Raw genomic sequence first — 27,469 nt, 5'->3', positions numbered from 1 at the left:
TTTCTCTATCGCATGCTAAAGTTTTGGAGAAATGCGGCGCCATCGCTTCTTATGGCGAAGAAGATTGTACGTCAATTTTTTGATGGCGGCCTCCGTAGCGATCGTGAAATGGTTCCGGGTATAGACGATCAACTGTTTAATTAATTACATTCACCACTTACATTCACCACTCATCAATAATGTTCAGTTTCTTCTTTATTTCTCTCTGTTGGCAAATTTTTCTTCATTATTACAGTTTGACACATGACATATAGGGTGCGTTTGGTTCGCATTATGAAAGATTATTAGGAATAAAAGATATCCGAAAATTTTATTTCTATTCATCCTACTACTAAGAATGTGGAATTCCTGTGTTTGGTTCGCACGGTAATATTAATTAGCCATGTTATTTAATATTACAAAAAATATACAATTTATTTATTTTTTTATTTAATTAATTTTAGATAATATTACCAAAAGTTTCAACATCTTTTTAGAAGAAAAGGAGAGAGGGTATAAGTTAGAGAGAGAGCGCATAATTAAAAAAAAAGAAAGAAAAATATAGTCAAAATTAGAGGGATAGAGAGAGTTGAAATTTTAGAAAAAGAGAGAGAGAGAGAAAGCTTAGTTTAGAGAGAGAAAAAAAAATTGAAATTTAGGGAGAAAAATAAGTTTAAAGAGATATATAAGGTTAGAGTGTAAAGAAAAATAATATCAATTAGCCGGCGGATAGGAAGAAAAGAAAGAGATTAGACATATTATGATTACCCCAATTCATTAATATGAGGATACCCACCCTCCCTCAAGGGAATGAGATTAGTACTTTGAGTTTAATCTTATTCCCAAGTGAATNTACTTTTTTTTTTTTTTTTTTTTGACACCTGGATTGTTTTTCGCCACTTGCAAAATTTGCATATTGACAGGTACAAGTTTTTTTTTCCCTACATGCATGGCTCACATACAAATTTTTGACCTCTTTTGCTACTTCAAAAAACAGAGAACTTAGGTATATTATTCCTTCCTTCATTCTTCTATATTAGTTATAGATTGTCCTTTGAAATTAGATTTTATTTCAGTTTGACACATGACATTAGAGGTTTTTAGACCTTTTTTTTTTGACAGTTGGATTTTTTTTTTCCACTTGCAAGATTTTTATGTTGACAGCTGGAAGTTTTTTTTCCTTACATGGCTCACATACAAATTTTTTACCTCTTTTGCTAATTCAAAAAATAAAAAAATTACCATTCATATTCACCCATATATGTATTGTAATTTTAAAGTTTTTTAATTGTCCTTTGAAATTATATTTTTTCTCAGTTTGACACATGATATTTAGAGGTTTTGACACCTTTTTTTTTGGACACTTGGATTTTTTTCACTTGCAAGGTTTTTATGTTGACAGTTACAAGTTTTTTTCCCCTACCTAGCTTACTTACAAATTTTTTACCTCTTTTGCTAATTCAAAAAATAGGGAAATTACTATTTATATTCACCTATATATGTATGGTAATTTTCAAGTGTTTTTACTGTAGTTCTTTCTCTCAATTCTCTATTAGTTATATTGTTCTTTGAAATTATATTCTTTTTTAATATGAATTTAATTGATTCATATCTTTTAGTTCGTGGCATTTTGTAAATTTAACGGTTGTTATTTTGGTATTCTCTTTTTTTCCCCTATTTTCTGTTCTTTGTTTTGATACTCTCTTTTTTTTTCCTATTTTTTGTTCTTTACAGGCCTCTTTGGGAAGGAAGTTTTAAAAAGAAGGTATAATATGCACCAACCATTTATGTGATTTCAGTTTTATTTTTTGTTTTTTTTACTTAATATACATTGACATTTACATATTCTTCCTAGTTATTTTCTCTTTTTTTTTCCCTTCTACCAAAATTGAATATGTGCTTCATAATATTTGTTAATAATGTTTAGATATTTTAATTAGATGATTAATGTTCGAAACTATGGAAGCAATAGCCTTTCTTTCAAGGTTACGAAAATCTTTTCCGTAGAGGATTTGATTTCATCAACCTTCTCAAAGGATCTATGTACCAATAGGTATAACATTACTTTGCAAAAATTTACATTTTTTCTTTGTTAAAATTATATTCTTCTACTTTCTTTACATAACTAAGAAAGTCTTCAAATTTATTTCCAGTGCAGATGCGTGTACCTCTACTTCACATAACGCTAAAAAAAAAAAGGCCACGAAACATGTAAGTACTTTTACTCTATTATACCATTTCGATTTACAAAAAAAAAATAATGATTCTTACTTTTCTTCTGTAGATTTGATGAAGATAACCTACAACACTCTGAAGAATGATAAGTTCTCTATTAAGATCCAACAAAAAAGAGGCATATTTGATATGGATTCTACTGTTGTCACGTATAGATTACTTTCATGTATTAATGTTGGCACTACTGTTTCCCTCTATATGTATAAAAACTGTTTACATTTTCTGATGATAGTTATTTCGCTCTAAGGAATATTTATATATACTAAATCTGTATTATGTGGTATTGACAATGTATAATAGAATTATTACAAACTTATAAATCACACCCGCTGCAAAGCGCGGGTACTGTGTGGGGGTATTGTTCTTTGCTTGACATGTGTTCGACTCAACAACATGGTACACCCGGTGCACCGTAGACCATTGATTGTCAAGGTTTGGAGAATGACACTGTCTCTCAAAACCTCCTCTCTCTCTCTCTCTCTCTCTATATATATATATATATATTATATTATAATTCTAAATTTTGGATATCGAAATTTTAATTTATTTTCAAATTTTCAACTTCAAAATTTAAAATTTTAAATCCTAAATTATAGGAATTTTGAGTTATTTTTCTAAATTGCTTTGTTTCATTGCCTACCTACTATTAAACCAATTAGAATACTTCTCCATTTTTTGTCATTTATCTATTGTAAATTCAAATTTTAGAACAAATTATGTCTAAATTTAAAAATGTATTACAAAATTAAATATATGTTCATAAATCTTAAAAAATATGATAAAGTCGGTCAATTAAGAACCTACCAATGAAGTAACTTCGACAAAAATTATCAGAATAGTTGTATCTTTTAGACAAACTGGCTTAAAAATAAACATATTATAAATATTTCTTTTGTGTTTAAGAAACTTTTAAAAATTTACAAAATGTGAAGAACCTAAATCTGTATGTATATACTATCGTACCCGCGGCAAAGTGCGGGTACATCGCTTGTACTCTTCTAAAACTCAATCTTAGTACTAAAATTATAGAGGAAAAGGGTATATTTGAAGGAACATTTTAAAATCAATACAAATATTTTAGTCATTCAAAAATGAATAACATATTTTTGAAGTTTTCAAAAACATATTAGATATTATCAAAAAAAAAAGAAGTTGTGGATGTTAAGAATTTAACTGATAAACATAAGCTACCAATAGTCCAAAGAGACAAATAAAATAATGCTAAATTACAAAAAATTTTCATGTCAAAATCTTACGCCATGGCCTCTTAAAAAATTGAAAAAGGTTCAAAGGGGTACGGTGTCAACTTTGACTAGTGTAGGCCAGGCCCGCGCTTCGCGGCGGGTAGATAATATTTTAGCAAATTTAAATATTTTAATTTATATAAATTTTAATAAATAATTTGTAGTATTTCAGTAACTTTAAAATTTTTAATTTATACAAATTTTAATAAATATTTTGTTTAATTAACTATAATTAATCATAATTAAAAAATAATTTTAAGTTGTCTATTTCAAAGTGTTTAATAGTTGTATAAGACTTTCTAAACTTTTAATATTTTGACTAAAATAATTTTATCAAAAATTTTATAAATTAATTAAATTTATTAATAGGTTCACCAGATTTAATAATTTTAATAATTATCTTTGATCATTTTAATTTAACTAAGTATAAAAATTAAAATTAAAAAATTAGAAATTATAATTAAATAGGGTATCTATATTTTTTTACCTATATTAAAGGAAATGATACTATTTGTTACACCGGGTGTATAAGTAAATTTTATGTACTTTATTTTAAAAAAGCTGATATAAAAATTTAAACTGTAATAACTAATTTTTTATATGGAGGCTTCCAATAGAGTATAGATCGCATTGAAATTATATTTTAATTTTATAGTATTAATTATTCAAAATTAGGGTTGGTATATGTAATATTTATAGACAGGGTGTAGGCAACTTATTTATACATGAGGAATGGGTTGGGAGGAGAATCATTCCATGCTCCGGGTGTATATTATTTCTTAAACACCATATTGATATATCACTATTTTTTAAATTTAAACTCTATAATATTTGGTACATAAACTGATTATCTCTTTATATCATGTAGATTATATATGCTAAATTATATTTTAATTTCAAATTAAGAAAAAAATTTGGTGCATGTTATATTATTGTAGACAAGATGTTTTCAATTTTTCTTGAAGTGAATATAGGAGAATGGGGAGGACACGGATCACCTCCATACCCAATGATATGATGGAACTCTCCTTTAATATGGAGTAAGTATATATATCTTTTTCCAAATTAAAAAAAAAAAACATAATATTAGATAGTAAGTAAATCAGTGCGATGCAAGAAATTTCACAAATAATTTTTATTATATATTAACAAATAAAAATTTATATTTACTATGGTGATAAATATTATTTTGTTACTATTTTTTAAAGCTAGTTTTAATTTTTGTAAGAAAAATGAAATAAAAATAACACAACTATCAAATCGATGTTGAAAAAGCTTAACAATTTTAACATCTTGATATTTTAAATAAATCAAAAAAAATAAAATCTCAATAAATATAAAAACACACAAAAAATCTAAAAATATGCAAATTAATAGAAAAATATGACAAAATCAAACAAAAAAAATTGCAGAAGGTATGTGAAATTTAAATGTATCAAATATAATACCGGAGATTATTTTTTGCCTATATANATTTACACTAAGTCTTTAATTGATTATCTTCTTCTCTAATCAAATGAATATATTAATTTGATCAGATTAATCTAGTTTCTTGATGAAGGATAGCGGTACAAATTGGCTAAGAAAAATACACTTAAGTCTTTAACTGATTATCTTATTCTCTATCAAATGAATAAGGTAATCTACTATGTTGGGAAAGCAAGAAAAAAAAAAGTATTATTGAACAAAAATTTGACAAATTTTTTATTCTACTCTAGTGGATATTTATAGTGCACTTATAATTAAAAATTTTTGTAACAGTTATCTATGCAAAATAAGAGATAATATAGAAAAGAGTAAATGGGGGATTTAATTCTCACATTTAATTTCTATTGGAAACTTTATTTAAATACTCCACTCTTAGAATGAAAAACAGTCAAATTAAATATGCATTAATTTAGAGATTTTTATTTGTTTAAAAAAGAGCATGAAGCACTAATTACTTTCAGTTACTAATTACTTTATATATATGAAAACGTTGGATTATTATGAGAGGGTTTGGTTTAAGGAGAGGTTATGAGAATGAAGCTCTCCTAGAAAGAAAAACGGTCAAATTAAATGTGTATTAATTTAGAGATTTTTATTTGTTTAAGTTACTAATTACTTTATAGAATAAAGGGTTTGGTTTAAAGAGAGGTAATGAGAATGAAGCATAGCTTGCCACGTGGCAAAAGATATTGAGGTTTCATATAGGTTTATAGATGATAAAATGATCAAACTGCCTCTCATTCTCTTTATCTCCTCCCCAATTCTGCTTATTCACAGCCTTTCCTCTTCCATCCTTCACGCCTCCTCGACCCCAACTCCGACTCCGTTTCCTCCGCCTGCTGCCCCGCTCCTCTAGCATCCTCGTAGCCCCTCCATTTTGGCGACTATAGAGAGGAGATCGGGATGGGCGTGAGCGGAGAGGTGGGCGAGGGTGAGGGCGAGGGCGAGGTGGCGGAGGAGGGGGAGGGCGTCTGTGTGGGCACAGACAGAGGGGTGAGCGAGGGCGAGGCGGCAGAGAAGGGCGAGATGGTGCGAGCGAGGACGTCGGTGAGGAAGAAAGAGATGCATTCGAGATAAGAGTTTTAAGAATATTTTGAGTATAAAAAATATATATAATAATATAATATAAACGGAATCCTAACGAAACACTGATGGGTCCGAAGTGAACATTTCTTAATTTTTAAGATGGCAAAAACCTAGGTTTTCAGAATATGGGAGGAAAGTTAAAAAATGCTATTGACAGTAAAATTTCTTTAATTTAGCCTAAAAAAAAGACTTTTGCTTATACATTCCTCATTATTATTCAAAATTTTTAAATTTACTTGTCTATTTTTAAAATATTCTTCTAAATTTCAACCCTCTATGAGTGAACCTTTTTAAAGCTATAGGAATACTTTAAGATATACTTTGAAATCCCAAAAAGCATTTTGGTCAACCAAAGAATAAATTAGATTACAATTACAATATGTTTAAAAGTATATTAGATATTATGTCTAATAAAAATAAAATAAAATAAAACAATGCACTGTAGCCTCTCAATAAAACAGAGTCATTATGCGACTAACCCTAGAAAATATTTTAATTATAAAATTATTTATTCATAATTTTTATTTATAAAATTAAATTTAAGTGATCGATGATTTATCACTTTTGAACAATATATAATATTCAACAGTAAAATTTGTTTAAATATTTTTTTTCAAAAATAAAAAATTCGGTTAATTTTATACTGGTCTCTACAAATATAGTGAATTGTAAATATATCTTTACAAAGTTCAACTTTCATATATTGTCGCTACAAAAGTTCTGATATTTTTAAATATATTCATGTCGTTAGGATTCATTAAAAAGATTTAGTTAACTATAGATAAAATACTTAACCCTAGTTAGTTAGTGAGATGAATTGACTTTTTTATCAATTTTTAATTAATAGTCGGGATGTTTGGAGGGACATATATGTTACACCAAAAAGTGTTTTAACGGTAACAAACTATAAGAACACATTTAAAGATATTAGGACTTTTGCAGGACCAACATATAAAAATTAAAATTTGTGGGGATATATTTGCAATTCATTAATTTTTCAGGGACGGGTATGAAATTGACCCTAAGAAATTTATAACATTTTAAAATACAATAAATAAATTTTATACTAGTGAAATAACCTGCGCGATGTAACAGGTAGATAATTAAAATATAGATATTACATAATTATTGAGAATAAGACAGCTGGTGATGGCACCGCGAGTCGTCCTTATCAAAGGCGCATGAGGAGCAGCGAATGGGGGTCGGAGGGTTTCGAGTGGCGAGCGACAAAAATAAGAGAGAAAAAGAAAAATTTTAAATCATAGAGATCCATAACCGCTCTGTAAGTAAGATAAGAGAAGAGGGATAGACACCTTTGTTGGTTCAGGAGATAAAAAAAAAAAGAAGAGAGATGGGACGAAAAAAAGGAGAGAGAAAGAGGGTTGAAAAGAGTGGTTGCGAGAGAGAAAATAGTTTTACTAAAATAAAAGAGAATAAAAAAATAAAAATAATAGTGGGTTTCACCACCCTCAAATAAGGACTTTTTTTCGAAAATAACCCTGTAAAATTTCGTATTTGCTAAACTAACCCCGTAAAATTTTTATTTGTTAAACTAACCCTCCTCTCGCCACGTGGGCGCCACGTCAGGGATTCCTCAAAAAGACGGTGAATCGTTCACCGTCTTTGATATTTGTTGTGAAGGCGGTGAATGGTTCACCGTCTTCATAAGACCGTGAACCATTCACCGTCTTTAGTATAAATCCCTACTCTGCGCAAATCTTTTCAAGTCCATAATATGGTGTCCTTGATAAGACGGTGAATCGTTCCTCGTTTTCTCGAGGGCACAGAAACGGCGGACTTGAGAGGGCGGAAAGGGGAAAGGGCGGAAAGAGAAATTTTGCACTAAAGGCGATGAATGGTTTACCGTCTTCTAAAGACGGTGAACCATTCATCGCTTTTACAACAAAAATTATAAAGACGGTGAACGATTCACCGTCTTTTTGAGGAATTCCTGACGTGGCGCCCATGTGGCAAAAGGAGGGTTAGTTTTACAAATAAAAATTTTGCAGGATTAGTTTGGTAAATACGAAATTTTACAGGATTATTTTTGAAAAAAGTCCCTCAAATAAAGGTGGTACATCTATATGAATTTAGAGCCATGAGAATTCATGTATTGGTATAGCCGTATAGATATAGATATTTTCTACGCCTATTAATAAATAAAATTCCATTAAAACCCCTACTACGGGTCCCAAACCCCGCCGCCCCCCTTCGTGTTCCCTCTCTCTCTCCTCCTCCTCCTCCTCTCATCTTCTTCTCCGGCGCCGGCGATGGGGGGCTCCCGCACGCAGGTGAACAAGCCCCACAAGACCCGCTTCGCCTCCAAGGCTTCTCGCCACGCCCACAAAACCTCCGTCTCAGGTCCTGCTCAATCCCTTTTACACTTATTCCTCTTCTTCCCTTCTACGAAAACCCTAATTCGTTTCTCGGATTGGTTGAGCTTCAGATAAGAGCCGCATCGCCAAGCCGGACGCCCACCGCGCCGCCGTCAAGGGCGCCCGCGCCGCCCGCATCCAGCGCAACAAGGCGGTAAGCCTTCAAATTAAATAAGTAAATAAAAGGAGAACAAATGATATCATCTCTATCACATTGATTTGATCTCTGTGTTAGAATTTATTTTTTGATGATGATTTTGCTCTATACGGTAAAAATTAGACAGCGAAATTTTAGTTTGCTTGTAATAATATGCTCCGGCCAAGTGATGGATGAGAACTTATTTAAAAAGGAAATCTCGGAATTTGAAAAAAGAAAAAAATTGTTGCTTCCAAGTTTTTGGTTTTTGTTTATCTTGATTTAAAGATTGCAAGCAATTCGTGATCTCTTTCTATGCTATTTCATGAAGAAATTATGTTTTAAAAGAACAGAAAGACGGCAATAATATCAAACGAGGCGAACAAGTTTTCATTTTTTTTTGTTTATTTATTCATTTTGTTGTCGAACAAACTTCGTAGATGTATAGACTTCAAGCGCCCCATCATCCGACTGCAATAGCATGATATTTGTTTGTTAAAAAAAATGATGAGACGGTACAGAACAAGACCCTAAAAGTTTCTAGATTGTGGATTTTGTATGAAGGATGGAAATTTGTGGGTGTTCTGATAATTGTTGATAATGAAACATGTAGTGTATCGTCTCCTGCTTTGTATTGATGAAAACTTCTAATTCTCTATCGAGCTTTGATGCTTTTCATGAAAGATGATGCAATTTTGCAGATCAGAGATCAGAAACGAGCTGCGTTGTTGAATGAGAAAAGGGCCTCAAGTGGGTCAGCCAGCCCTCCTCGTGTTGTTGTTAGTATTTCTGCAACTTGGCCTTTTCTTTCTGCTTTTTTGCTTAGATGAACGAATGCAGTTCGTTGAAGATTTTTTTCCCCCTACTATGCCAAGATTTCTGTCTATTTATTTTTTTCATTCCCTTCCATATTGTTTGATTGAGTGCATCATCATGATTGTAATTTTAGATAGATAGTCTGAATGTGGTGTCATTGCTTGACCTAATAAATTTATAAGCGGATCAAGCTGTTTGTTGAGGGTCAAGGATTGCCATGCTAGTCGGCACAGTCTGGCATGGCAGGCACATGTCAATAAGCCTATGCCGCCCTTGCTGACCGTGACGACATATAACATGGGGTGTGTGTTGAGGTGTGCCGACGTGCCGTGCGTTCAGTGTTTAAAAAAGCCCAAGGCGCTCCTAGGCGCAAAGGGCTGTTGGAGCCTAGGCGTAAGGCGCAGGCGCGCGCCCGAGAGAGATCAAGCTCACACTTTCATAGAATTTTGAAATAAGTAAATAACCAAGAAGTGTCTTACTATACTTTCTAATAATTATTAAGTAGCACTAAATATACTCTATAAAATCATATTATCACAATAAATATTCTATAATTACCTAAATAATCACACTTCCAAAAGGAAAAACATTAAGAAAAGAAAACAAGCAAAACAACATATATGATAATTTTGAAAAAGAAAATAATATAGATAAAAGTAAAGAACAAATTACCTTTTTTATCACCAAATAAAGGTCAACATAAAGGTAACTATTAATTCACAAACATATAGAAAATTTTGATGTGAAAATCATATAATTATAAGCACAAGATCATAAAAAGTAATATGCATAAAAGTTTAAAGTTTCAAGCCAAAAATTATTAAAAAAACATTATAATCATGTGAAAGCAGTGATTAAAAAAGCGCTTCTTAATATAGGGGGAGAGGCGAGTTGAGTTGAAGAAGCAGAGAGGGATAGCCGGAGGCAACTGGAGGTGATGGACGAGCGGGAGAGAGGATCGGTCGGAACGGAGAGAGGGAGAGGGAGCGGACTCAGCGAGAGGAGAGGGAGCGGACTCGGCAAGAGAGAGATGGAGCAGATAGATGTTTAGGGTTTAGAACTTTAGATTAGATTGGTTTTGGGTTTATTTTATATGTTTTAAACCCATTAGACCAATAAATATAGGATCCAAACCCATTAAAGCATATATTTTTAGATCCAAACCCGATAGAATCAAATATATATTAGGCGCGCCTTTCTTGCGCCTTGCGCCTTGCCCTAGGCGCGCGCCTAGGCAGCCCAGGCGCACGCCTAGGCAGCCCAGGCGCACGCCTAGGCAATGGCGCCCGCCTAGGGGCTGCCTAGGCAGCCCAGGCGCGCGCCTAGGCGCTGGCCATTGAGCCTAGGTGCCTAGGCGCGCGCCTAAGGCACGCTTTTTTAATCACTGCGTGCGTTGCTGCTGGCACGTTGGCATGTCCCCCACCCAACAGTGGCATGGCAATCCTTATTGAGGGTTCTTTTTTAGGTCTGACTGTTTATGATATTGTTGTACTTTTTATCTTTATATATCTGAGATTTCCTGAGTGGGATCTGTTTTGAACATGTGTATAAGAATTTGTAGCTTATATATAAACATTATTTATCAGAAAATGTAATGCTGTTAGGCACATTGACTTGTTAAATCCTGTTTAGAAAAAATTTCAATGCTGGATTGGAAGAGACACACAATATGAGAAAACTTGGAAGACAACTTCATATTGAAAATTCATAGCGTTGTGCTGACTAGTTATTTTTGGTTGTTGAATTGCCTCTTAGGACTTGCTACCACAGGTTTATGTTTATTTTTGTACTTGATCACAACAACTCTTTTCATTATGCTGCGCTTTGTATATTTCGTGGTTTGAAATACAGGTCCTTTTTGGCCTCTCTTCGGATGCGAACACAAATTTGGTTGCAAAGGATCTTCTGACATTGTCACTGGAGGAAGATAGGGAACCTAATGGAACCACAATTGCGTCTTCTTTCTACAAACTTAGAATGACGGTTAGTTTCATTTCTGCATGTTATATCTATTATGCATCGCAAGCATGGAATTTCACTCTTTATTGGTGTTTAGTTTAGAATTACTACTAATAATCTACTAATTGTGAGTACATTCTGCTTTCATTGGCTTGCCGTATATATAATATCAGTATAATTTCTCAGATGATTAATTGTTTAATTCAGTATATACGAGATAATTTCTTTTAGAAGATGGCTGACTTTGGTTCATACAAAATAATAGTCATGCAGACCGTTTAACTTTTTTGCAACCTTTCACACACATAGTTCATTAATTTGTTGTTTCTCAAATCAGATGTTCTTCTTTTTTTATTGCTTAAAGGTCTTATCTAAAAAATGCTGCAAGGTCAGTTAAATTTAAGATTATTCTTCATGTGAGTTTTTGAATTACATTATTGATTATTACCAATAAAATACACAGATGAAATTGTCATGTTTCTTCGGAGCTAGTGCCCTTTCATGTCTGTATATGGCTTATTCAATGATTTGTGCTCAAGTTTCATCAACTTAAAGCCAATAAGATTAAGGCCGACTACCTGCTAATTTATCATCTAGCCGTTAGAGCAAGTTTGTTCTTTTATTGCCTGTTCTTTTATTTGCCTGAATTAGGTTTGTTCAAGATCCTGCCATCAATTTCAGGATGTTTAATGTCAAGTTGACATTATGGCATTAAAATCTGTTTGCTTGGTAGACTTTTGTCTTTTTGCATGTTAAAAAAAAAAAGAATGATTTTTTTTTTTGGTTTTTGTTTTGGGACCGGTTAGTGTTTTAGCTACCAAGCTTTATTGGCTATCACAAGCTTTATGGTGATAACTTACAAAACTGTGAGGTCCTTATAAAATGGTTTACACTTAATCTAAAAAGACTTTTTTCTTTTCCCTTTTGGGCTATCAGTGAACACAATTGTTGGAGTGCTATTCAGCTAATGCAAAAAATCTAGTACATTTCTTGATCCTTGATACTTGTTATCATTTTGGAAGGTGTTGGAAGCTCCATATGGGGATCTGCTGTCATGCATGGAACTGGCAAAGGTTTTTTTTTTTTTTTTTTCCCCTCCTTTTCCAAATAATTCAATTAGGCATCAGCTGCATCAAATTTAGAACTATGTCTTTACTACTTATTTGATATTCTCGTTCTTTCTACATAGGTTGCCGATATGATTGCTTTTGTGGTATCTGCAAACTCATTGTGTGATAAGGCATCCAGCAGCCTGATTGATGATTTTGGAAAACAATGTCTTTCCGTCTTTAGATCCATTGGCTTGCCCAGTACAGCTGTTCTGATTCGGGTAAATATTCAGTAACAGCATAATTCTCTACCAGAATATTTCGTTATTCATGTCTCCGAGACCAATGTTTTGTTTCTTTGACATCTAATAGGATCTTCCACCAGACATCAAAAGTAAACAGGAACTCAAGAAGATGAGCATTTCTTGTCTTTCTTCTGAGTTGCCGGAGGACTGTAGATTTTATGCAGCAGATACAAAGGAGGACTTGCATAAGGTGATTATTACTTGTTTCCTTTCTGGAAGTTGATTACAAAAGGATCTGGCCTTTCCGTTTATTACTTTAATTTTTCACGTACATTATTCTTTCAAATGCAAACTGTGGAACCTTTTCCTTTTGCAGTTCATGTGGCTTTTCAAGGAGCAACACCTCTCATCTCCTCATTGGAGAAGCCAGAGACCTTATGTTATGTCTCAAGAGGTGAGTGCTAATCCATCAATTTTGCCCATGCTAATTAACCTTTTATCTTTACTGACAAATATATGGTGTCACTGATTTATAGCTAGTAACTTTAGTTGTAAATTTTACGGATGGAGCTGGTTGGTAGCTTTCTAGCAATATAAATTGTATGGTGGACGATTAAATGAAACATTAATTAGATGAATTGTTTTTCTATCTGCTAAGGTGATTTTGATCCCAGTTCCATAACGGTTAAACTTCGCCTTGACTACTTGATTAACCTCGCCCTGATTGCGTAATTTACATTCTTGAATTTTTAATGGAGTAGAATTTGTTTAGTAATTTAACCAATTTGGATTATTTCAACATGCTTATAGAAATCTCTCTTCACTGTTCCAACAGTCAGGGATTGGCTTTGACCAGTTGTGTTAACAGTGATGCTTTGGAGTTTAAGCTTTACCTTATGTTTCCTGTCCTGTATACTTGGTTCTGAATTTCTAGGCTTGCTTTGACTTATTTGGTGCTTAGTTAGTTAATTCGCGAATTATTTGCGAATTTTTGAAAAAACGAATTAAACGGCCGTATTCGTATTTTTCTGAAAATTCAGAAAAAAACACATTTTTTTGGGTAAAAATACTTATTCCCGAATAATTCGCGCGCCGAATTATTCGCCAAAAAGACGCCGCCTCGCGGTCGCCGGCCTCGCTGCTTGCTCGCGCTCGCGCTCGCGCACGGGCCGCGGGCCTCGCGGCTCGCTCGCGAGCGCNTCCTGTTCACCACTTCACCTCGCCCAAAATAGAAAAAGAAAAAAAAATCATTTCGGACGTTCGCCCCCTCTCCCAAAAAAAAGATATCACTTGATCAAAAAGATTTAATTTCTTATGGACTATCTTAATCTCTTATTTGTTTAATTATTTATTTATTTTAAGGCATAATATAATTTGCTATTTTTTTTACTTAATTAGCTTAATTTTGTAACTCTTTATTCTTATATTTTCTTAAGAAATATGAATATTTATGCTAACAGCATAAATCTTGAAAGAAAACAAATTTAATTTAATAGCCGAATTTTTTATCCTGAATTTTTAATTGGTGAACGTATAATATCCGTATAAATCACGTATCCGAATAATTGACAAATCCGTTTTTTAGCTGTATTTTTCAACGAATTTAAAAATTAGAAGACGAATTTTATCCGAATTATACCCGTACCGAATTTTTGCCGAATCTGAATTAACTAACTATGATTTGGTGTCGATGATACCATCTCAATAATCTTTAGCTTGATAGAAAGAGGTGAAATACTAGAAAGAGAAAGTGTATCCAGATTAGTAGGTCTTGGAATTGGTATATACTCGTTAAATCAGCCACTAGCACCATATTCGACTTCGCCCGTTAGTGCTTCTGCCTATTAAAACATGGCTTCGTGTTTTAACGCCTGCTTCTAATCTGTCAATCTTAGCATCTTGTGCCATGAGTAGCTACACTGGTCTGAAGGCTTGGCCTGTAGGCTTGGCCTGTTCGTAGGTTGGGTCTGGCCATTCGCCATGTGAGACTGGGTTGTAATTCCTTATTTTGGGGTAAAATACTAGCAAAATGATATAGTTAACTGGTTTTGCAGCTCAAATTTTGCCTTTTTATTCCAGATTTATAATTTAGATATGGCCAAAAAAAATTTAAATAATCTTGAGTGGATGTTTTGGAAATTTCATTGCCATTTCATGTGTATTTTTGTAGTTTGTAAGAAGATGCTTAACCATACCTATGTGGTAGAGAGTCTTAATTATCCTTAAAGAATGATGAGCATTATAATTCTATTTTGGTGCAAAACTGAAAACTTTTTCATATCACCTTTACGGGCATAGCATATCTTTACGTGTTATCCTCCTAAAATGTTAAAACTGCAAAAGAATGCAATACAAGTTGTAGTAGTATTTGGCACTAGTTTAATTCCTCTCCACTGAACAAAGGAACCTTCTCTGATATGAATAGTCAATATATATATGAGAATATTAATTAAGCTTATTATCACCACAATCAAGAACTATGTTCAAGAGCCAACAAATAGTTTTAATGCACGAGTTAGAAACTGTTAGTTTATATTGAGGCGCATTTTTTGAGGGTAGACAAAGGTGATTGAGGTGATAGAAACCTATTATAATTAGCCTTAGAAAATACAGGACAATGGTTTCATTGAAATATTGAACTATTGGTTTTCCAAGGAATATGCTAGAGCGATATTTACGTAGTACCTGATAAACACTCTGGCTGTATTGTATCCTGAATTAGTTTCATCGTCTGCTACTTTTATTGGTTGTGTCAGACTTGTTTTGCTTTTATTGCTCTCAGTCAGTTGTGTAGAAATTCTAGACAAAAACTATATCATGTACTCTTAGTTTATTGAGACAGAATTTGTTGTTCTAACATCAGTTAATGATAAGATGTACTTTGGACTTTTGTAGTTTTGTTTGTAACCTAAGCTGTTGTTATCAGGTCTGTATGGAGCCCGGCGATGGCATTCCTGGAATGTGCACGTTGCTTCTGTCCGGCTATGTACGTGCTCACAGTCTCTCAGTGAATCAGCTGGTAAGTCGGTTTAGTCTAAAATATAATGTTTGACTTGATCAATCAATCTGTTTTTTGATATTCTTCTTCCATCTAGGTCCACGTATCAGGTCTTGGGGATTTTCAACTAAGCAAGATTGATATCCTCAAGGATCCATCCCCTTTAAATGTAAGGAAAGATAGTGCTTCAATGGATTCAGAAGACAATGGGATACAGGTTTGTTATAACTTTAGTTGTTAAAAAAGTCTAACATTCATTTCTGCTCCTTTTGGTCTTAAATATCCATAGACCACCTTTCTTTTTGTTTTTCTTCTCACCTTTAGCTGTGTCTCCTATTCAAATGTTCTCTATGTCCAATTTTCTTTTTCACAACTCTCAAGTGTGGATATTATTAGCAGGCAGTTTTGATGTATGTAGTGATATTGAAGTGAAGCTTGGTCATGCTGGATGTTGAGATTTATGATTTTGTCCTGTGTAACTGATTACTTAATGTTCCTTGAAATTCTCATTAAGAAGACATTAGCCTTCTACAAATTTTTTCCTATATATTTGATATCATCTGACCTCTAGTTGAGGGGAAATTGTAAAAAATTTTGTATAACTTTCTCAGTAAACCTAGATAACATTAAACGAGCAAGAGTTGTTGCAAGAGCAGATGTTTGGTTTCTTCTGCATGGATCAGTAATTTTGGTTCCTTCATATTTATGAGTTCCAAAATTGATGATAGAGAGTACTATTTGAATTGCTTTAATTATTAATTAACTAAAATTACTCTATTGTCATATTGTAATGCTCAATGTATGAGAACTTTTAGCTTGTTGCCCACAAAACCAAATTTGCATGTGAAAAGCTCGAGTTACAAGAAGCCACTGTATTTGTTGTCTTGGAATTTGACTCAGCATAACTTTCTTGTTCGCATTATTGCAATGACAGGCCTTGGATTTTCTTTTTATGCTTAATGTGGTACTTAATTATGTTGATGACATCAAATATGTGCGGACACATTTATAGTTGAAAAAACCAACTAACTTTGGTTGGCCTAGTTCTCGAATGATAATTTTACTTGCTTTTTAGGATTAACACTCACTGTTTAGATGGATCTGTTCCCTTCTTTCGGTGATCACAGTTGAAAAATATACACTCTGTTTTACTATGCACACTTGGGTTTGTCAGGTTGCCTTTCATCATAGTAGGGTTACGTGGATGTAGCCCGCATCATCTAGTTATTTGTTCATAGTTCCAAGGCTAGTTAGTTTATTTGAATTTACAGAGTAAATTAGTCAATGGAACATGCTTGACTCTATGGTGAATTATTTAAGGAAATAGTTTTTTGGAGAAATCCTCAGTAATCTTCATCTAATAATGTTCAAATTTTCATTATACATCTTTTTTCTATAAATATGGGTACAAAATTGTTGTTTTCCTGTTCAGCTATGTATTAGCTTCTTTTTTTTTTAATCTTTTTGTACTCTTATGATCTCTGTTTGGTGATTGTTAGCAGCAATTATTGTTGGTATAACTGTTTCTTGGGAATCCTGCAGATTATTGGGACGTTAATTCCAGATCCGATGGCCCATGAGCCTTTGATAATTGAAAATATCCCAGACCCCCTTGCCGGGGAACAGGTTGGCTGCTTCTGCCCCTTCGTTCAAATTAAACAAACATCTTTGGTTCATAACTGTTTGCATATAAATATTAGTTTGTCTACTGCATAATAAAGAAGATGTTAATGCATAAACCCTATGCACATAGGCTGCATTGTGCTGACTGTTGAATTTTCCAATTTTCTTGGGAAGATTTGCTTTTTAACTGATTGCTTGTTTCTGGGTTAGTTCTAAGGTTGCTGCTTAAGTTTAGACACGCTATTTCACTCCAGAAATTTGATTCTAGTTGATTTTGTGGCTTAATTGAAACTTGGAGATAGCAATACACCAGATGGCAAGTTTCGGAACACAAGGAATTTTGCTTTAGTGGAGAAGGATCTCATGTCAATTTAGTGAGCTCCAGCTCCAGAATTGGGCTTCATCATATACAACATCCTGGCTTGAGTTGTGACCAGCCTTTAGGTTTTTTTTTTTTGAATTTCAGGCCAGGGCTCAGCGCAACATCTAAATCTATTCTACGTGCTGGGCTTAGCCTAGACAGTTTGCCTCTAAACTGACCCAAACCAGATCCTGTTTGAGCACCATTGATAGCTTGCCTTTTAATTAAGCTCATTCAAAACATGGCCCCAATATACCTTTTCTTTTTTTACTTTTAAATGAGTAGGGGTCTTCATAGTGGTTTATTCTGTCTAATATTCATGCGCACCTTTTACATACCCTAAGTCACTGTTATATTATTAGGAAATTAAAACTTGATGCTACCTAAATTAAGCATCCAGGATCTTGTAATTTTAGTTGATTCGTTTTTTAATTCTGTTCTCTTTGCATTTCTATGGTTAATGTGCTGTTTATTCTCAATTAGACATGGCCAACTGAGTCAGAGATGGCTGAAGCTGATGCAAGTAACAAACAGAAAAAGCTGATAAGGAAGAAACTGCCTAAAGGAACTTCAGATTACCAGGTTTCTTGAACAGTTATATTTTACCATTTTTTGGTATTGTATCTCCTAGGAGTACCTAACTACATGAACCTGCAATGAAAAACTAAATTACTTCTCCCTTGTGTTTTAGGCTGCCTGGATTCTTGATGATTCAGACAATGAGGATTCTGGTAGCAGTGAGGAGGAAGGTGATGGAATGGTATTAGATGAGCACAAAGACCGATTGGTGGAGGAAGGAGCTGACTATTCAGATACTGATGAAATTCCTCAACTTCTTGAGAACTTCGAAGAGGAAACAGAGGCTGATACTGAGATGGCTGTGAGTTTCATTTGTTTATGAATTTCTAATATCTTGCATAAGTAATGTTAATTGTCCTATCTTTGTTATTTTGTTCTTGTTTTATTCTTGAGATTAGTATAAACAATTTGGATCAGCTTTATGTCTTTTTTAAAGAGCTTCTATGTAATTGAAGCACAGATGGCTGAATTATTTTTGTTGATAGTGAGAGTCACTTACATGAAGTCTACACAAGCAAGTTTTCATGGCTAATTGGGGGTTATCGTAGTTCTGTGTAGGATTGTTGGCTTTCAAGTCATTATTTGCTGAAATGTTAATGTTACTTCCTGCTTGTCGAGTTACAAGAATTGCTAATTTTGTTTAATATCTTTTCAACCAATTTAAATGTCTAACGTATGTCCATCTTATTGGTTCCTCTTTCTTTTTTGTTTGGAATAATGTTGTGTCATTGTTATTTTGTTGTTACAAAATCTCAAAAGATGGAAACTTTGCAGGATGACGAGAATTTGACCAAGGAGCAGATTGAGGCTGAGATAAGAAGGATCAAGGACGCAAATGCCGAAGATCAAGGTTTGCATTTGATCTTTATGGAAATGCTTTTTTTTTTTACTTCTCTTTTTAATAGTAAAAAGTAGTGCAGTGCGCAGTGTTAAGGAAACTATTTTGAAAGTGTTTTTGCTACTTTGTTCGACTAACATGCAGTTCCTAATATTTCTTGGTTTATGTGATCCAAATTTATACATAGGATTTGAGTTATGACTTTATCTGAACAGAGCTCAGAGTTCAATCATCAACAGAAAAAATTTTAAAAACTCGTTCTACAAGATACAAATAAACAATAGAAATCTTTCAAGATAATAATTACGACTCTTCACTTGGATGGTAGTATATACTACAGATCTCTAAGGCTGTATAATCCCTATTTTAATTCATCTACCAATTTGTAATCAACAAATAATATCACAATAATTTCATGTTTATATGCTACTTTATGTTTGGGTATCTTGCTGTAAAATTTGCTTTACTATTCTTCTTATTTTGATTACCAAGGTTTTTTCCTTATTTTACTGCACGATAAACATTAAAACAATTACTGTAGTATTCTTGTTCATGTATTTGTTATGAGGGTGGAACATTAGTTGCCTTTGTTGAGGGTAAGGTCTTTGCTTATTAGTTTTAAATGTATAGTGGTATTGTTGCTTTGCTTGTATCCAGATATTAGAATTTAATTGATGGTTTGCTATTTAAACACCTCTTTTGTGTTTGCAGAATTTCCGGATGAAGTAGATACCCCAATAGATACTCCAGCTAGAAAACGTTTTGCGAAGTATCGAGGGTTAAAGTCCTTTAGAACATCCTCATGGGATCCTAAAGTGAGTATACTTGGAAGTAACACAACTTTAATTGCATGAGACTTATTATAATTTCTTCATGTAAAGTTATCTTATTCTTTTGTTTTAATCAATTTGTAGGAATCTTTGCCACCCGAATATGCAAGAATTTTTGCTTTTGATAATTTTTCACGAACACAAAAGCATGCCTTTGTTAAAGTTCAACAGTTAGATCGAGGAACTACGAACGATTGTGCGCAAGTTGGATCGTTTGTAAGGCTCCATGTAAAGCATGTTCCTGTTGAAGCTGCTTCCACAGCATGCCATCTATCGAAAAGATTACCGGTGGTAGCTTGTGGTCTTCTTCAACATGAGTCAAAGATGTCTGTTCTTCATTTCAGGTATTCACTTACCCAGTTTTTCTATTAAACAATCTTGTGAACAACTTCTTGTATTATTATTAGCATTATTTTATGGACAAGAATTTAATGTGTAATTAAGTGATATTTTCGGCACACTAGCTGATAGTTTATTTTTCGTTTTATGTAGAGGTTTTGTTTTCGGCCTTTCTGTTTTTGGATTTGGTAACTTAATATTGAAGAATACCCATGAAAGATAGTTTATCTGTAGATCAATTGGTTTCATGCTTTGTAGATCGATAGCAATCAGTCATTTAGTTATTTTGACATCCAGTAGAAAGATGCAAGTTCAGAAAGGCGTGCAATATAATAGAGATATGCTATATGATTTTTAGTAATTATTACTTGAGAAATAGCTTGTGACAGGGCCGCTTTTGAGCAGCAAAATTATTGCAGTTGGAGAACACATACCCTGACGAGGCCTTACTAAATGACATAAGTAACCTATGTCTTCCAATGTCTTCAAATACTATCATGAGGTCTATAGTGGAAAACTCAAGATGTTAAGCGGGTCATGCCGACATTGAACCCTATATGTGATTTTTGATTACTGTACACCATGAAATCTCAAAGACCGAACCAAATATTAAATAATGGAAATTCTGTTTAAGTCAAGTTATTTTCCTGGCTTTCTTAAATAGAAACACTGAAAATTTTCACCGTTCTCAATGTTACTATGCCATATTTTGTTTGTGTGATACGGTTAACTGGTAGTTAACTGCTGCATTTAGTTTGTCTTTTCATTGTACTAGAAGATATATATTTTTTCAGTAGAATTACACCAGACAATCCGTACTCATCAGAACTACAATATTGTATCTTTTTCAGCGTAAAGAAGAATGACTCATATGATGCTCCCATCAAATCGAAAGAAGTGTTCACTTTTCATGTTGGTTTCCGCCAGTTTACAGCAAGGTAATATGCATATTTTATTTCGTTGTACTCCTAGATCTCTAGACTAGCTGCATGATCTATCAACTAGTTTTTGTTCTTGTTTTCCAGTTCCCCGCTGAAGAATCTTCTTTAACTTTTCTTATGGCAGGCCATTATTTTCCTCTGATAACATAAACTGCGATAAGCATAAGATGGAGAGATTTCTACATGCAGGACGCTTTTCGGTAGCTTCTATTTATGGCCCAATTTGCTATCCTCCCCTTCCTCTGATTGTCTTGAAAAATATGGAAGGAGCGCCACCAGCCGTTGCTGCTGTTGGTTCATTGAAAAGTGTGGACCCGGACAGAATTATTCTCAAGAAAATCATTTTGACTGGGTATGATTTCTGTCATGTCAGTTTTTTTGTACACTTTCACAATGCCATGTGTTTCTGATAAATTTATGTAGGCTATGGATTGCACTTTCGTATCATGCACTTTTGAGTAACTGTTTGAAATACTAATTTAAATTATGGGTTTGATACATGGAATCATGGGGTTGATCAGCTATATAGGCAAACAAGTTTTTCAGTTCTTTTTTTTTTTAAAAAAATTAATACAACCCAGTTTCACACATTAACAAGGTCAGAAAGCTTTCCTGTTTCAGCTCCTTGAAGTTGCCAATTCTATGGGTGAAGCGTCCTTTCTGAGCTTATTTAACAATTATGGAACTTTACGAAGACTAGTGATTCTGGTGAATTTTGAAAAGAATTAATTTTCCTATTAAGTAACATTTAATAATTATGATGGTAGATGCTTTTAAGATTTTCCCAAACTGTCATTATCATGGTTTTGTCACTATATATATGTCTCCTTTCCCTCTCGTAGTGTTAAGAATAATCACTTTTAAGTCATGCATCTAAATATTTTCTTAGTCTGACTTTCATGGAATTGAAATGTTACTTGCACCGCAGTTATCCACAAAGAGTGTCGAAATCAAAAGCAATCGTGCGATATATGTTCCATCATCCAGAGGATGTTAGGTGGTTCAAGGCAAGTTGAATACCTGTATTTCATGTTGATTATACTTTGTACAATTAATTGGTACCTCAGATTGAAATATTCCAACACATGCTCATGTTTGCAGCCAGTAGATGTGTGGACAAAGCACGGCCGACATGGAAGAGTAAAAGAACCTGTCGGAACTCATGGTACGCTGTGCCTTCTGTCTTTCTGTTATTTTAATGAGATTGCATGCGTGATAAAGGTGGTATCTCTGCTTAGCTCTTTTGCCTCTTGGCTTAATTTGGTTCCCTTTAAATGAGCTTAGTTTCGAAATCTTAAATTGGCAACTTTTCATGAAAAAGGAAGGGTAAATTACATTTTTGGTTCTCAAACTATGGGTGCGTGACACTTCAGTCATCAAATCTTTAATTGTTGCAATTTTTGGCTCGAACTATGAGGCGTGTGACAATTTAGTCCTCAAACTTCAATTATTTGCAATTTCTGACTCGGAACTTTCTAAATTGTAATAATATCCTACTTGATGATGCAACAATAATTAAAATTACATTACTTTGATATTAGAAATTCATCAATACTTGCTAAAAAAAAATTGAATTGTGAAATTTGATTGCAACAATTTAGAAAGTTCGAGAACTAAAGTATCACATGCCTTATAGTCCGAGCAAAAAATTGCAACTAATTAAAGTTCGAGGACTGAAGTGTCGCGCGCCTCATAATTTGAGCCAGAAATTGCTACGAACTAAAGTTCAAGGACTAGAGTGTCACCCTCATAGTTTGAGGACCAAAAGTGTAATGTACCCAAAAAGAAAACATAAAATTATATGGAGACCCCTTCAATGACAGGCTGCCTCCAAAATAAATCCTTTAGCTTAATATACTTCTTTCTTGATGCCCTTATTAACTGTTTGGTGTGAGTTATTTTTGTTAGTTGAATTAGGGGATCTAGCAAAACCAACTTCTTTGTTAGATTTGGCCTGTAACTGTCAACAGAAATATGCAGTTCTGCTACTCAAAAGAGGGTTTAGCTGTTAAGTTCTAAAGTGATCTGCGATTCGCCGTTTAAGATATGATGAAATCCCCAAGTAAGTTGAGGGGTGTTCATAAAAAGAACAAGAGATGAGGGGCGATCTGAAAATAGAATATGGTTGAGGGGATCTGCATATAGTTGTACTGAAAGCTCTAAAAAAGTGTTAGTCGTGTCACGGCATGACAAATCGGAATTTAAGCCAAGTACGTTTTAGGAAAATCAGATATACTTTTGAATGGTCATTAAAATTTTTTTTCCTTTTTTGATTTGTTAGGGGCGATGAAGTGCGTCTTCAACAGCGCTATCCAGCAGCACGATACCGTGTGTATGAGCTTGTACAAGCGCGCTTATCCCAAATGGCCGGAACAACATTTTCCATCGTGAGATAGGCGTATTCGGTCGCTTTTTGTCGTCTCCTGTAACGGTACAACTATAACCTTTTATGCGGCGGAACATATGGTCTCAATGACATTTATACAGCAGGCCCTGGAAGGAACAACAACTCGTGCTGGCGATTCTTTTCCTTTTTTCCCTTCCTGTTTGCTGTCATTTTTTTTTTAAATAGTTTGATTGATTCTCTTCTGTTAGCTTGCTTGTTAAGGGAAAATTTTTGACTTGTTTGGCGACTACGCCGGTAGTAAAAAGATTAATTTTTGTTATGTTGCACAAGATGCCGTACCATTAGTGGTTTGTAAAAGACTCATAATTTATATAATATATTTGTGAGATTCTTTTTCTTTAGCCATGCTTTGTATTAATTACTTATCCGCGCAGCAGTAATCTTTTTGTCTTAGATGGCTTAAGGGGGCTTGTTGTGAAAGGTTCCATTGCTACTCTACTCAAAACTTTAGGGGCTGTTTGGTTCCTCAGAAAAATCTTTTTTCCTGGAAAACTTCTTTTTCAGTTTTCTGCTGTTTGGTTTCAAGGAAAATTGATTTTTTTGAAAAGATTTCATGGAAGAGTAGTGTTTTGGTTTTTCGGATATTTTTTTAGGAAAACAAAAGTATTAATTTTTCGTGAAATTTGGAAAAAAAAAAAAAAGTTTACAGAAAACCAATCGGGTGGAAAATTGAAAAAGTTGTGGTAAATTTTTTCCTTGTAAAATTTTGTCACAAGCTTTGGAGGGACTGAACAACCCCTTGCCGATTATATATAACGTGGCATAACATTGTAAAATATACAAATTAAATCTATAAAAATAAAGGATGTATTCAAATTTTAAAGTCAACGTGCCGTTGACCAACTTAAATTAAACAAATTGAAAAATTAGATAGTAAAATTAAAATTTTAAAAAGTTGAGTAGTCAAATCCAAATAGTCCATAGTTTAGAAAGTTCCTTACATTTTTGCCTTTTTTTTTTTTTGGAAATAATGTCTGTCTATGTAGCCCTGCCTTCTTTTATCTTTTATTATCTCTCTGTTTTCATGTATTTCTCCTCAATCTAAATTTTGCTATAGCAATTACTCGACAAACTACACCAGAGTTATGACCCTAAACTTGAAATAAGAATTTTGCCTATGATGATAAATTTTTTTTTTTCCAATTCACATTAGACTCTCTGCTTCATATGAATAATGAATTTACTATTGCTTTCTGAGAATTAAGTAGTGACTGTTAACCATTTCACCATCTTAAAATGGATATACCAGAATTGGTTATGATATCGTTTTCGTTAGTTGTTACATACATATTTATTTGCTTCTATAAAATCAACTCGCAGCAATGTGTAGGTACCTTCACCGGTACGGGTTTAAAGAACAATTTCAATCTAATAAGGCTCCTCAATGGGAAGCTCAAATAATAAATTAGTGTGAGGATCAGGAAGCAACAGCATGAGTTTTGACAGGCGTAGGAGCGAGGGAGGAGAAAGAGGATGGTGAAAGAGTAGCATGGGCGGACGAGGTTGGTGGACAGCTAAAAAACATCAAATGCGACACTTATGAAGAGGAAGCGTCCAAAGCTGGGTGTGGAAAGGCCTACAAAGGTGAACAGAAGGACGGAGTAAATGCTGAAGCCCCAAGAGGTAAGGCGAGGGAGATGATCAATGATGTTAATGCTGAAGATCCAGGAGCTAAGACGAGGGAGCTAGTCAGCGAATCCAGGTGGGTGAGCTCCAACAAATCAGAAGACGAGAGCTTTAAACCCTAAGTCCCATTAGCGGGGACTTATAAGGAGGTGCTACTGAGAAAGACATCCCACCAAACACTTCAACGCAACTCATACCTTAGCCTTAGATCAGTGACCCGAAGCCATTGGAGGCTAGCGTACCGGAACACCAAGGGAAGTGCTTAGCCTTGGACCACAAGGCTGCCGAGTGCCGAGATCCAGTTAGGTGTCTGCGGTGCCGCAAATTCGGCCACCGAGCTTTCAGGTGCAAGGAGGAGGTTTAGCGGCTCGAAGACAAGATGAACAGAGTTCTCCGCTACCGCGATCGCGAGCCGACTTCGAAGGTATATGTACTGTATACTGAGGAGTTCTTATGAAGAGGAGAGTTGCGCCGCAACGCAATCCTAGCTGACGTGATTCGTCCGGCGGAGCTAGGCCGCAACCCCATCACTACCATTAAAAGTGCGCTGGCGCGACGCTCTAGGGGATACACTGAAGACTTCGTAGTCGCAAGATATCGCGAAAGGGACTACGCAATATTTTTGCCGGAATGGGTCTCGGCTGAAGTTCTCGTGAGGAGGGAAGTGCTCACACTTGACGGATTTTGGATCCGCTGCTTCCCCTGCGGACAATACAGGAACGCACGTCCACACCAAGCATCACTCCGTGCTTGGATCCGCTTGATCAATTTGCCATTCGAGTGTTGGATGGTGGCAAGGGTGGCAGCCATGGTGAGTGGCTTCGGATAATTTGTTATGGCGGATGAGACCACCAAGGTGATGACGGACCTCCGTGCATTCCGATGCCAAATCACCCTCGACTCCATAACTGACATCCCACAGAATCTCACCGTAGTATTAGGGGAGGAACTCTTCTCTGTTATGATACATTTGGAGGATTGGGAAAGAGTCGTGGATGTTGCAGGCCGACACCCTCCAGCACTGCCACAGAACGAACCAGCAAACGGGGACAACCAACCCGATGGGCGTAGGGTCGACCCATTGGCAGATCGACAGGAGGAAAATATGGATGAAGATATGGGCGATGAAGCAGGTGAGCTTGACAAGGTGCACTCCGAGGGGTCGCTCACCCGAGGAGCTCGGTAAGCACCTGTTCAGCGATTGATGAGAAGAGAAAGGAGAAGCCTGGCTGGATTGGCGAGGCTGTCAAAGCGCCCTCCTTGGAACACGATAGGGCAGCGAGCACCGTCAACCGGTGAGAACCGTGGAGGAAGAGCCCTCCGAAGGCCGGTGTATGGTCAGCGAGGCGTATGTGTGTCGAATCCCGAGGGTGGGATTACTGAGATTAGACAACGGGCAACGAGGCAACCGAGGCTGAAGCTTCTTCAGGCGACGGTGAACCCGAAGACTAGCACCCTTCTGGAATGGCGCAGGGAGGGAGACCTGGAGAAGCTCTTTTCCTTTACTCTGCTTAGAAAAAACCCCTCCTTTATGACAGAGAGGCTGCATAGGGTAGAGGGCTTAACCAAAATGAGGATGTGTTCCAAGCTGAAGCCAGGGCTGGGTCAACCCTTGGGAGTAACCCTCATTTTGGGTGAAAGGCTGTCTAGGTCTTTAATGATGGGTGGTGGGGGCCACGTGAAGCTGGGTGCTAGGGAAGTGCCTCCGGTTTGCGTGTATGGGCAGAGTGTGAATTATCTGGGATGAGCCCCAGACTGGTACCTCGAGCTCGGCCCATGCGGCCAGCTGGTGGCGCGTGGAGTGACATCAAGTGCATTAATTCAGCAAGTGGCTTTCGTTGACCTACGTGGACTAACTGAAGTACATAGAGATGACCCAGGGGAGCAGTGGGGCGGAGAATTATCGCTCGCAATTGGAGAAAATAGGAATGGCATGGATTCTGAGGATAGTGGGTATCAACCAACCCAGTGTCTCGAACTTGGCACTCCCCAGGAGCTGGACTCAGGCCTCAGACAGATGAAAGGGGCTGGTAGAGGGATCCAGGATGTGCCGACAGTGGCGGAGTCGAAGCCTCCTGTAGCAGCTCTCAACCCAGCTCCTTTCCGAGTCAGCGAGAGTATCACATCGGCAAACTCGTCACCAATCATCCTCAAAGCTATGGCTAGGAAGGTGAGGCTGCGCGAAGGGGGGGGTAGCTCCGCAACTCAGGCTAGCTTAAAGAAAGTCATCACTAAGAGCCGACGCTGTTGAGTGAGGCTGGGAGGCGACGAGGCGAAGAAAGTCGTCGAGTTTGTGAAGCAGCAGTGAGCGGCGG

General features: G+C 35.4%; 1 protein-coding gene across 1 annotated transcript; it reads left to right on the top strand.

The window, feature by feature from the left end:
* On the top strand, window positions 8,208-23,865 carry LOC109724152 (pre-rRNA-processing protein TSR1 homolog). The gene is made up of 21 exons (XM_020252867.1): window positions 8,208-8,393; window positions 8,479-8,561; window positions 9,245-9,322; window positions 11,211-11,342; window positions 12,341-12,391; window positions 12,508-12,648; window positions 12,740-12,862; window positions 12,989-13,066; window positions 15,539-15,631; window positions 15,708-15,827; window positions 17,153-17,236; window positions 18,078-18,176; window positions 18,286-18,474; window positions 18,948-19,023; window positions 19,723-19,826; window positions 19,926-20,185; window positions 21,032-21,118; window positions 21,246-21,473; window positions 22,050-22,128; window positions 22,223-22,286; window positions 23,403-23,865. The coding sequence occupies exons 1-21, from the start codon at window positions 8,303-8,305 to the stop codon at window positions 23,510-23,512; spliced, it is 2,370 nt and encodes a 789-aa protein (XP_020108456.1). The 5' UTR covers window positions 8,208-8,302; the 3' UTR covers window positions 23,513-23,865.

Source organism: Ananas comosus, linkage group 18, assembly GCF_001540865.1.
Source record: "Ananas comosus cultivar F153 linkage group 18, ASM154086v1, whole genome shotgun sequence".
NCBI classification, from domain to species: domain Eukaryota; kingdom Viridiplantae; phylum Streptophyta; class Magnoliopsida; order Poales; family Bromeliaceae; genus Ananas; species Ananas comosus.
This window is presented reverse-complemented; position numbering and strand designations above follow the sequence as displayed.

What these genes read in the sequence shown, in the direction of transcription:
- LOC109724152 (XM_020252867.1), top strand. Translation starts at nt 8,303, where the DNA reads ATGGGGGGCTCCCGCACGCAGGTGAACAAGCCCCACAAGACCCGCTTC. An exon ending in TCTACAAACTTAGAATGACG is followed by an intron (nt 11,343 to 12,340) that starts GTTAGTTTCATT and finishes TCATTTTGGAAG; the next exon opens with GTGTTGGAAGCTCCATATGG. An exon ending in AGGATGTTAGGTGGTTCAAG is followed by an intron (nt 22,129 to 22,222) that starts GCAAGTTGAATA and finishes TCATGTTTGCAG; the next exon opens with CCAGTAGATGTGTGGACAAA.